Here is an 11,570-nt window from a genome sequence, read left to right on the forward strand (position 1 = left end):
GTGAGGAAGAAAGAGAGAGAGATGGAGGGGAAAAGGGAATGAGAGAGAAAAGGAGGGCCCAGCCCATATGGGTGGGCGGAGGGGGGAAGGTGGAAGAAGGGAGGGGGAGAGAGAGGGGTGAGGGGAGAGACTGGGGCAGAGGGGGAAGGAGAGAGACAGAGAGAGAGAGAGAGGGGGGAGAACCTTAAGGCAGGAGTAAAGGGGGTTAGGTAAAGGCTAAATCGAAAGGGAACATAAAAACCGAAAAGGGTTTGGCAATCACGAAAAAAATTAAAAGGTCTTAAAAAAAATTAAAGAGAGAGAGAGAGAGATTTTTTTTTTTAATTTTACCCTAAGCACCGCCCACTCAACGACAAAGCCACCTATGGGGCCCACTATATAAAAAGCCCCGCCAGCTCGAACCACAGATAACGACATCGTTCACCCCTAGCCGCGTCAAAGCGACTTGCAACCCACGAGATGGCGTTCACTCTTCTGCTGATGCTCATGTGGCCTATTGCCGCCGTCTCCTCTCAGAACCTTTTTGGTTCCGCTTTTCAGGGATCTCCCCTGGGGGGCAACAACCCTCTGCACAACCCGCTGGGTGTTGCTGGAGGTCTGAATGGCCTCAATGGCCTGAATGGCATGAACGGCTACTCCCAGGCCCACCCGAGTAAGTTCGATCCTATTATTTGTGTTTGTATTTGTATTTCTTTTTATCACAACAGATTTCTCTGTGTGAAATTCGGGCTGCTCTCCCCCAGGGAGAGCGCGTCGCTACACTACAGCACCACCCTTTTTTTTCTTTCTTTCTTTTTTTTCCTGCGTGCAGTTTTATTTGCTTTTCCTATCGAAGTGGATTTTTCTACAGAATTTTGCCAGGAACAACCCTTTTGTTGCCGTGGGTTCTTTTACGTGCGCTAAGTGCATGCTGCACACGGGACCTCGGTTTGTCGTCTCATCCGAATGACTAAGCGTCCAGACCACCACCCAAGGTCTAGTGGAGGGGGAAAAAATTATCGGCGGCTGAGCCGTGATTCGAACCAGCGCGCCCAGATTCTCTCGCTTCCTAGGCAGACGCGTTACCTCTAGGCCATCACTCCACTTAATGATTAATTAAGGATGGAAATGAGGGAGGAATGGGGTGGCGAATTGAGTATAGATAACTTAGAGTTGTCTCTTCGTGGTCATGGCAGGACGATGTTGTGCACAGACACACAGTTCTTTTTTCTTTTCTTTTCTATTTTAATTTATGTAATGTTTTTATTTATTTATTTATTTATCTATTTATCTATTTAGTTAGTTAGTTAATTATTATTCATTCGTCTGTTTACTTATTTATTCATTTACTTATTCGTTATTGCACCATTATCATTATTACTATTATTATTTGTCAATTGGCGGGTTGTCGGCCCTGAACTGACTGGCCCTTTTACTTGGGCGGGCTGTGCAAAACGAAGCCTGAATTTGAGGAAGAGAGACTGCCATGTGTAACCTTAGTCTCAGACCAAGTTTGAGTGGGAGGTAGGTGGTGGGAAGGTGGGAAATGGGTCTCTCTCTCTCTCTCTCTCTCTCTCGCTCTGTCGCCATCTTTCATTTATAATGACGAACACAGACACAAGTGAGATTAACTGTGATGTCTACTCTAATACCAAGTCATCTATGGTCAAAATGTTAAACACAGATAAAGGTGAGATTAACTGTGATGTCTACTCTAATACCAAGTCATCTATGGTCAAAATATTAAACACAGACACAAGTGAGATTAACTGTGATGTCTACTCTAATACCAAGTCATCTATGGTCAAAATGTTAAACACAGATAAAGGTGAGAGTAGCTGTTACTTCTACCTCAATGCCAAGGCCTGACTAAGCGCGTTGGGTTACTCTGCTGGTCAGGCATCTGCTTGGCAGATGTGGTGTAGCGTATATGGATTTGTCCGAACGCAGTGACGCCTCCTTGAGCTACTGAAACTGAAACTGAAACTCAATGCCAAGTCTGGAATGTTCGGAGAGGGTTTGTGAAATGAACTGTTGTCTTTCGTGTTGTTGTTGTTGTCGTTGATTTTATTGTTGGTTTTTTGTTTGTTTCTTTGTTTTTTGTTGTTGTTTTTTGTTGTTGTTGTTGTTTTTGTTTGTTTGTTTGTTTTGTTTTGTTTTTTGTTGTTGTTGTTTTAGGGGGGGGGGGGGGGTCTTCAAAAGATGTAGGCACAGATGTACTGATGTGAGAGATAAAATATGACGTCCGTTCGACAATGGACATTAATTTTGTCTGTTGCCATTATTTTATTTTCGTAACAATCTCAGACGTAGGAGGATGTGTTTGGTATATGATGTCTGATGTTTCTTATTATTTTCCATAATTCGCACAGATGCACGAGATTTTTTTGTGATGTTTGTTGCTTTGGACAGTTGTGTCTCCACATCTTTTCTTCTTTCTTTCTTTCTTTTCTTTTCTTTTTTTTTTTTTTTTTTTTTTTAACAGAAGTACGAGATCAAGTTTGATGTCTGTTCAACAATGGATAGTTATCTGTTTAATAATAATGGTCAGTTATCTGTGTGACAATGGATAGTTATCAGTATAAAAACGGATAATTGTCTCCTGCTATCTTTCGGAATTTACACGGGGTGTGCAAGTTTGATTCTGATGGTACTTTGTCGTTGCTGTTTTTTGTTGTTGTTGTTGTTGTTTTTGTTTGTTTGTTGTTGTTTTGTTTGTTTGTTTTTTGCTATTTGTTGCAGTTTTTTTGTTTGTTTGTTTGTTTGTTTTTTGTTGTAGATTTTTTTGTTTGTTTTGTTTTGTTTTTTTGTTTTTTGTTGTAGTTTTTGTTTGTTTGTTTGTTTGTTTTTTGTTGTAGTTTTTTGTTGTTGTTGTTGTTGTTTGTTTTTTTGGTTTTTGTTGTAGTTTTTGTTTGTTTGTTCGTTTGTTTGTTTTTTGTTGTATTTTTTTGTTGTTGTTGTTGTTTTTTTGTTCTTTGTTGTAGTTTTTTGTTTGTTTGTTTTTTTGGTATTTGATGAAGCCTTGTCCTTCGTCGCGATCGCCTATATCGGCGTTGTTCTTACCAAACCTCGCAAAAGTTTCTTTTACTACAAAACAAAATTAAATCATTAATTGTAATAATGAACCTAGAAATTATTTGCACGCGTGTTTCAACTAGCATGAGAACATGAATACTGTTTCGAAGACGTTACAACAGAAAAGGAGGGTTGAAAAAAAAAAATCAGAGTGGATTTCTTCCGCAGCATTGTGCCAGAGGAGACCACGCGTGCTGCCATGGGTTCTTTTTCAATGCTGTCAAGTGCGTGCTGCACACGAGACTTCGGTTTGTTTGTTTGTTTGTTTGTCTCATCCGAATGACTGTATGCTTCGTTTGATTTTCCATTCAAACCTGGGAGAAAGGGCAAGACCGGGACTGGAACCCAAACCCCTCATTGTGTTGGCAAATAAAGCGACATAACCATTCTGCCACCTTCGCCATCCGTGGTGGTGGAGGACACAAACGGACTCCAAACAAGAGTAGAGTTGTTGAAAGGATGAACACACGTATGGCGTCCGTTTCGAAATTACAGGGGAATAACTTGATTTTGATCTGTTTGGCTTGCTTAATTCTCTGTTGGTTGGTTGGTTGGTTGGTTACTTTTTGGTTGCTTGTTCTTTTGTTTTACTTTAATGACAGCTTGATTTGATCTAAACTACATTCCTGAAATATAGCAAATTCCTAACCATCGTGTTACCCAAGCAATTGAACACACACATACACACACGCGCGAGCGCGCGCACACACACACACACACACACACACACACACACACACACACACACACACACACACACACACACACACACACACACACACACAGAGAGAGAGAGAGAGAGAGAGAGGAATGTAGATATATGACTGACATGACCTGGTTTACAGAGCGGGACATATGCACGGTTCGCATGAAAGGCCCCGACGGCAGCAAGTTGTATGCGACCCTGACTGATGACGATGAAGATGATAACGTAAGACCTGGACTCCTCGTCCTCCATCATCTATCTGTCTGTCTGTCTCTGAATGTGTCTGACGTAAACAATAAATAAATAAATAAATAAATCTTTTAAATTAATAATTATCTTAAAACAACAGGCCTATGCTGTGATTGCAAACAATGTTCCCATTCCCTTCCCCCTACCTTAAGGGAAGAGGAAAACAGAAAGGGTAGAAATCTACCCAAAAAATGCATACCTAATATGCAATACCTTTAACAGTAACAGTTCAATAATGATAATAATACGTAATAATACGTACGCGCGTGTTTGTGTGTGTGTGTGTGTGTGTGTGTGTGTCACTCCCTCTATGTATGTGTGTGTGTGTGTGTGTGTGTGTGTGTGTGTGGGTGTGTGTGTGTGCATGCGTGCGTGCGTGCGCGCGTGTGTGTGTGTGTGTGTGTGTGTGCAGTCTCGCATCGTTTGACTATTGGTATTTACCCCCGTCCCCCCACGCCCCTGGGGAAAAAGGGTATTGTCAGAAAAGAATTATTCATTGTTAATCTCTCTCTCTCTCTCTCTCTCTCTCTCTACCTCTTTTATTCTTGCTTTCTCTCTCCTCCATAAACTGTACCATCAATGCAGTTCTTTGTTCTTCATACATATGCTTATCGATTTACATAATTATGAGATACGAATGTTTATATTGTTTCCGTTTTGTTGTTGTTGTTTGTTTGTTTGTTTGTTTTTTTCCTGTCGCGTGAAACTTTGTTTAAAATGTACACAACGCTAAACGCCTAAAACAATTCTTTTTTTTTTCTATTTTGCCTTCCCAAGAGCAGCAGTCTTATTACATACAGTCGGTGCGCGACGTAAGTAGGATAACCAACGGATTTATACATCTATTTCAAATATATAGAACGTTAATCCACTGCTAAGAATGATTAATTCTTGTGTGACTTCTTTTGTCGTCGTGTACAGCTGCTGTCTGGAATGCCCTCTTTGTTCCGCGGCCTTCCTTTCGCAAGGAATCCCTTCCAGAGGTCCACCGGTCCCAAGGGAGTCAAGATCAAGGGCTATTTCATGAACGGTGCTTATAAAAGCGGCATCGCCGGTGCCAACACTCTGAGGGTAAGTAACTCTTGCATCGATGGTGGCTTTTCTCTGTCTCGACAGGTTCAAGTCTTAGTGTAGGTGTCGCACGTTGTTCATTTGTTTGTTTGTTTGTTTGTTGTGGTTGTTGTCTGTTTGTTTGTTTGTTTGTTGTGGTTGTTGTCTGTTTGTTTGTTTGTTTGTTGTGTTTGTTTTTAAGTTAAAAAAAAAAAGTTCATTGTTTTTCTTCTTTTCTTCTTCTGCGTTCACTCGTATGCACACGAGTGGGCTTTTACGTGTATGACCGTTTTTACCCCGCCATGTAGGCAGCCATACTCCGTTTTCGGGGGTGTGCATGCTGGGTATGTTCTTGTTTCCATAACCCACCGAACGCTGACATGGATTACAGGATCTTTAACGTGCGTATTTGATCTTCTGCTTGCATATACACACGAAGGGGGTTCAGGCACTAGCAGGTCTGCACAAATGTTGACCTGGGAGATCGTAAAAATCTCCACCTTTTACCCACCAGGCGCCGTCACCGTGATTCGAACCCGGGACCCTCAGATTGACAGTCCAACGCTTTAACCACTCGGCTATTGCGCCCGTCTGTTCATTGTTTTAAAAAGCGATGTATCATTTTTGGATTATGTGTGCGTCCACCGACCAAGATCTCTCTGCGAGCTAGTAATTCTGTTTGTTTGAATGACATTGGTAGGTTCGGTCTTTGGCATTGACGCAAGTTTGTTATTATGGAAGCCGAGTAGTAATAGAATTATGAATAAAACTGATTTCAGCAGTAAGGATTTTATGTATGACTGTTATTTGGTTTTGCGCACAGCAATATTTTACCTTTCCTGTAAAACTTTATATTTGATGCTGATCGGGCTGAATTTTCGAATCCTTTTAGGAATGACATGCCGAATATCTTGTTTCAATTATATCAACCACAGCTACTACTACTACTACTACTGCTAGTAACAAAAATGAAATAATAATGATAACAATAATGATAAGCAGCATTAGTAGGTATAGTAGCAGTATAGCAGTATCAGCAGCTGCAGTAGTAACAGTAGTAGTGGTGGTAGTATCTGTGGTTGTGGGATTACGATAAAGATAACTCACACATACCCATTGTGATATAGTTTGTTGGGGTTTTTTTGTTTTTTTAATGAAAGAAAATAAAATAAACTCTGTTGAGCATTTGCAAGCTTCCTTGATTGCTTCATTCAAACATATTCTGTAGTTACATTCTTAACTGTACACGAGCTTGTTGGATAGTCTGCCGACTGCCTAGGTGATCTGACAAAATATTAGACCAGCCGCCGTGACGAAGTGGTTAGCGTTGCGGACTGACTGATGGGAGGACGCGGGTTCGAATCCCAGCGGAGGTGGGTTTTTCGGCCCGTGGCCGGCTCCTACCCAGAGTTGAGTGTGCTGTGGGCTTAAATGGGGAGTCTGGGACCACACAGTCGAGTGTCATCCACCTCAAGGATGCGTTTTTGGGTGTGTTGCTCTAATTACTTGACCAACACTGCAAGTGCCTGTATCTCTCGGGCCTGGTTAACGCCAGGATATCATTATGACAGGAAGCGTAGAGTACAGCCTTGTCACGCAGTCCCAAACCAAAATGGACCTCCATAGCAACATCGTCATCGTCATCCTATTCCTCCACCATCATCAATATAAACAAAGCAGTCTCAAAGTCTGTGGCCTTTCATGCCCTGCTCTCATGGTGACCTCAGTTTCGATACCCCTCCACTTCTGTGCTTGGGGTGAGTCCTGTCAATGTCTTCAGTGGTGGCGGATTCATGGGGGGCTGTTGTTTGAGGGACGTGGTGGCGGTCTCCACTCTGGGAGTCTGGCTCCGCGACTAAGCCATTATTGTCGTTAGTATGGGAGTTGCAGCCCACGAATGAAAAAGAAGAAGGAGAAGGAGAAGGATCTATACAAATGACAGACAGGACTGTTCCTTATCTATTGTATATCTATCACTCCTTTTATTTTTCTTTCTTTCTTTTTTTTTTTTTTTTTTCTTCCTATCATCTCTTCCTTTTTCCTTTGCGCGTTCACCTCAGCGATGTCACTGGAAGGTGTGTGTGTGTGTGTGTGTGTGTGTGTGTGTGTGTGTGTGTGTGTGTGTGTGTGTGTGTGTGTGTGTGTGTGTGTGTGTGTGTGTGTGATTTCTCTTTCCCCTGCCCAGGGCGCGGTCAAGATTGTCGTGCTGGAGTACGGCAACACCGCAGGACACTGTGCGGGTACCGGACCAGGATACGTGCCAAGGATGTACCGTGCAAGGCAGACTAGTCCCTTGGGTCCCATGGGTCCTTTGGGTGCCTTCCGTCCGTTTGGCCATCCTGGTGGGGCCTTTTTCGGGGCAGGCCACAGTCCATTTTACCAAGGCAACGGTCAGCAGAACGGACAGTAAGTCTGTTTTGTGGATCATGCCATTTCCCATACATTTGTGAGCGAGACAAGGGTGTGGGAGTAGGGAAGGACGGGTGGAGGGAGGGAGGAGGGGCAGGGCGTGTCCTGTGTGTGTTTGGTGGTGGTGGTGGTGGGGGGGGAGGTGGTGATGCATACCACAGTGTTGAACTTAATAGTTGACTCGACTCTTGATGTAAAACAGACTACTGGTTTTAATCTCGACACGTGTTTTTGAAATGCAGTTCATAGCGACAGCAAAGTCATCAAGAAATGTTATCTTCTCTGTAGTAAAACAAAAGTCATAGAGAGAGAGTGGGGAAGAGAGAGGGGGGAGAGGGGGAGGGAGAAGAAGAAGAAAAGTATCAGGAAAACAAACAAACAAAAATACAGAGCAGAAAGGGAAGAAAAAGTATCAAATAAGTAATTCTATATTTAAAAGAATGAAAATAATAACAAAAACACTGAAAAGAAACAGTAAGATCAGGGAGAAGGAAGGAAAGAAAGGCGAAGGATTTCAATGAAGGAAGGAAAGAAAGGCGAAGGATTTCAATGAAGGAAGGAAAGAAAGGCGAAGGATTTCATGAAGGAGAAGAAGGCGAAGGATTTCAATGAAGGAAGGAAAGAAAGGCGAAGGATTTCAATGAAGGAAGGAAAGAAAGGCGAAGGATTTCAATGAAAGAAGGAAAGAAAGGCGAAGGATTTCAATGAAGGAAGGAAAGAAAGGCGAAGGATTTCAATGAAAGAAGGAAAAAGAAAGAAGCGGAGCAGGGAGAGGAATAGCTAAGTGTTTCCTCACAGTCATCACAAAGTGAAGGAGATCTCGCTCTGTCGAAAGTGAAGATTACATGAAGAAATGGAGTGCATGCAACTTGCAACAGAAGCCCAATAGATAAAGAAAATGAACGAACTGAAAGCCATGATGATGCCGGTAATGATTGTGTAATTTCTCAATGTCCGTAACCTGATCTCTGTGCACTCGCCTCTCTGTCCATCTATGTTTCTTTTACTGATTAATGCTTGTGAATTTTTGTATGTCTTGCCTTTACCAAATTAACACAATCCCTGTGCAAAATGTATGACATGGATTACAGGATCTTTAACGTGCGCATTTGATCTTCTGCATGCATTTACACACGAAGGGGGTTCAGGCACTAGCAGGTCTGCACATATGTTGACCTGGGAGATCGTAAAAATCTCCACCCTTTACCCACCAGGCGCCGTCACCGTGATTCGAACCCGGGACCCTCAGATTGACAGTCCAACGCTTTAACCACTCGGCTATTGCGCCCGTCAATCAACAAGCTGAGCTGAACTTTCCCAGAGAGTGTATGGATAGCATTTGCAGATAAGTAAAGACTACTACTACTACTACTACTACTACTACTACTACTACTACTACTACTACTACTACTACTGTTGCTGTTGTTGCTTCTGCCACGACGACAATATTTTCTTCTATTTCTAACGCCGACGCCGAGACTATTACGACAACGACAAAAACGTCTGCTACTTCTTCTCTTCTTATGATTATTATTATTATTGTATTACTCTATTATTTTATCATCATCATTATTCCTGTTCTCTTTAATGCTGTTGCTGTCGCTTCTGTTGCTACCTGTACAACGACGACGACTACTACTACAGCTGTTAATGCTTCAACGTGTGTGCAGTGTGGCTGCAGCGAGTTCGCCACTGCATGTCGGATTTCAACACGCTACCATCAATTCTGTGATCAAGGGCGTCAGTTTGAAGGAACTGGAGGGACGCGCTCTTGGTGTAAGTTGTAAATCTCTACCACCGCCTCTCTCTCTCTCTCTCTCTCTCTCTCTCTCTCTCTCTCTCTCTCTCTCTCTCTCTCTCTCTCTCTCTCCTCCCCCCCCTCTCTCTCTCTTTAGTTGTAAGTTCTCACCACCACACCTTCCCTTTCGCTCTCTCGCTCTCTCTTTAGTTGTAAATCTCTACCACCGCCTCTCTCTCTCTCTCCTCTCTCTCTCTCTCTCTCTCTCTCTCTCTCTCTCTCTCTCTCTCTCTCTCTCTCTCCCCATGTTCAAAATCATGTCTAACCAAGTTCCATCATTGAGAAAAAGATGCCCCACCACACTAATCCGCCAGACCTGTAAGAATATTTATTTAAATGATTAAGAGATTCAAAGAAGTTCAATCCTTTTGCCCCTATTGTGGTGTGTTTGGAGGGTACAACTACAACGCGTACACGTTGAATCACAACTTCAGTCCAACAATGTCACCGAAACAAGTAACACACACTACTACTACTATTACTACTTCTGCTACTACTGCTACCGATAACAATGACAACAACAACAAATCCGCCACCAATAATAATAATGATAACAATAGTATTCATATGGCGCTGAATCTTGTGCAGAGACAAATCAAAGCGCTTTCTCACCAGTCATTTACACGCATGCATAACTCTAAAACTGAAGAAACTAAAATCGAGGTAGAGGTGGTACTTGTATAGCGCCTATCCTCAGTTGGAGGCCAAGCTCTAAGCGCTGTACAAACTCGGGGCCATTTGCACAACAGATTGCTTACCTGGGCAGAGCCGACTGACGGCTGCCATTGAGGCGCACATCATTCGTATCCTGTGTCATTCAATCAGACTTCAGTCACGCACACATGCACACTCAGACAGACATGTCACATTTTACGTGTATGACCGTTCTGTTTATTTTCCCCGCAATGTGGGCAGCCATACTCCGTTTTCCGGGGAGGGGGGTGCATGCTGGGTATGTTCTTGTTTCCATAACCCACCGAACGCTGGCATGGTTTACAGGATCTTTAACGTACGTATTTGATCTTTTGCTTGCGTATACACACGATTGGGATTCAGGCACTAGCAGGTCTGGACATACGTTGACCCGAGAGATCGGGAAAATCTCCACCCTTTTCCCATCAGGCGCCGTTACCGAGGTTCGAACCCGGGACCCTCAAATTGAAAGTCCGACACTTTATCCACTCAGCTACAGTCTATCCACTAGCCCAGCATAGATATTTTTTGCTCGGTGTGTTCTGCCTCTGTTTCTTCGGGGTTTGCTGCTGGGATGGAAACTGATGTTTGAAACCAATAAGCGTGTGATTGCTTGGTTGAATGTTTGGCTGATTCGGGGAAGACTTTGATCGCTGGGTTGCTTGGTACATGATGAATGACTTGGTTGCATTTTGCTTGTCGCTTGGTCAGTTGCTTGTACTGGCTGGGTGGCTGACTCGCTGCTTAGATGCTGGCTGGCTGCTTGCTTGCTTGCTTGCTGGGCTGGCTTATGATGATGATGATCAATGGGTGAAGTAATGGACTGACACTGTGCCTCTTTCGTCTCCAACAGCTGTGTCACGACGATGGCTGCAACCTCAGGTTACCCTACTGTGCTCCCATCGTGAAAGACTCCATGACCATCGAGGAGTTCTCGGCAAAAAGCCACCAAACCAAGGTCCTCCAGGCCGCGCAACAAAACCAGCTCGGAGGCGGATATCCTGATATATTCGATGACGGCGACGACGATGATGGTGATGTCTTCTTTGGTGAAAACAACAACCCCGCCGCCATCGCTGTTGGCGGCAACGGCGGCGCTGATCCAAACGGCGGCGGTGGCATCATTTTTTAGATACACTGAAATCTGGATCCAACTGGATGATGGAAGGGTAGGGGTTTGGGGTGGCAAGGCGGGGTTGTGATGAGGTGGTGGGGTGATTATCCAGAAGTCGCTTCGATCCGGTTTTGGATTCTTAAAATAATATCAGTCCTTTATGAACAACAGGATTTGACCCCCCACCCCACCCCCAACACATTCCCGAGCAAACCCCGTTTCGTGTCACTAGAAAACTCCCACTTCTTCTTTTGTTGAATTGAATACAGCAGCGAAATGTTGGAAAATCAACCAGATAGAAAGATTGTTTAACTGGATGACATCAGATGAATAAAAGATAAAAATCAAATTAAAAGAGTGGTTGATATTTCCGTTGTTACACTTTTATGCAGAATCGGTGGATGTGAAATGGAGATAAAGTCGTCTTATATTCACTTCAATACAAACAAACAATGACAAAAGCTGAGTGAATGTTTCCATTACAATCAAGAAGACTG

General features: G+C 43.3%; 1 protein-coding gene across 1 annotated transcript; it reads left to right on the top strand.

The window, feature by feature from the left end:
* The first annotated feature begins 459 nt into the window (after window positions 1-459).
* Window positions 460-11,091, top strand: LOC143295157 (uncharacterized). Its single transcript, XM_076606732.1, has 6 exons — window positions 460-652; window positions 3,900-3,985; window positions 4,931-5,080; window positions 7,245-7,465; window positions 9,139-9,244; window positions 10,813-11,091. Exons 1-6 carry the CDS (start codon window positions 460-462, stop codon window positions 11,089-11,091), a joined length of 1,035 nt encoding a protein of 344 aa, XP_076462847.1.
* Window positions 11,092-11,570: the final 479 nt, after the last annotated feature.

Source organism: Babylonia areolata, chromosome 20 (genome assembly GCF_041734735.1).
Source record: "Babylonia areolata isolate BAREFJ2019XMU chromosome 20, ASM4173473v1, whole genome shotgun sequence".
Lineage (NCBI taxonomy): Eukaryota > Metazoa > Mollusca > Gastropoda > Neogastropoda > Buccinidae > Babylonia > Babylonia areolata.

What these genes read in the sequence shown, in the direction of transcription:
- LOC143295157 (XM_076606732.1), top strand. Translation starts at nt 460, where the DNA reads ATGGCGTTCACTCTTCTGCTGATGCTCATGTGGCCTATTGCCGCCGTC. An exon ending in CTACTCCCAGGCCCACCCGA is followed by an intron (nt 653 to 3,899) that starts GTAAGTTCGATC and finishes CCTGGTTTACAG; the next exon opens with AGCGGGACATATGCACGGTT. An exon ending in CCGGTGCCAACACTCTGAGG is followed by an intron (nt 5,081 to 7,244) that starts GTAAGTAACTCT and finishes TCCCCTGCCCAG; the next exon opens with GGCGCGGTCAAGATTGTCGT.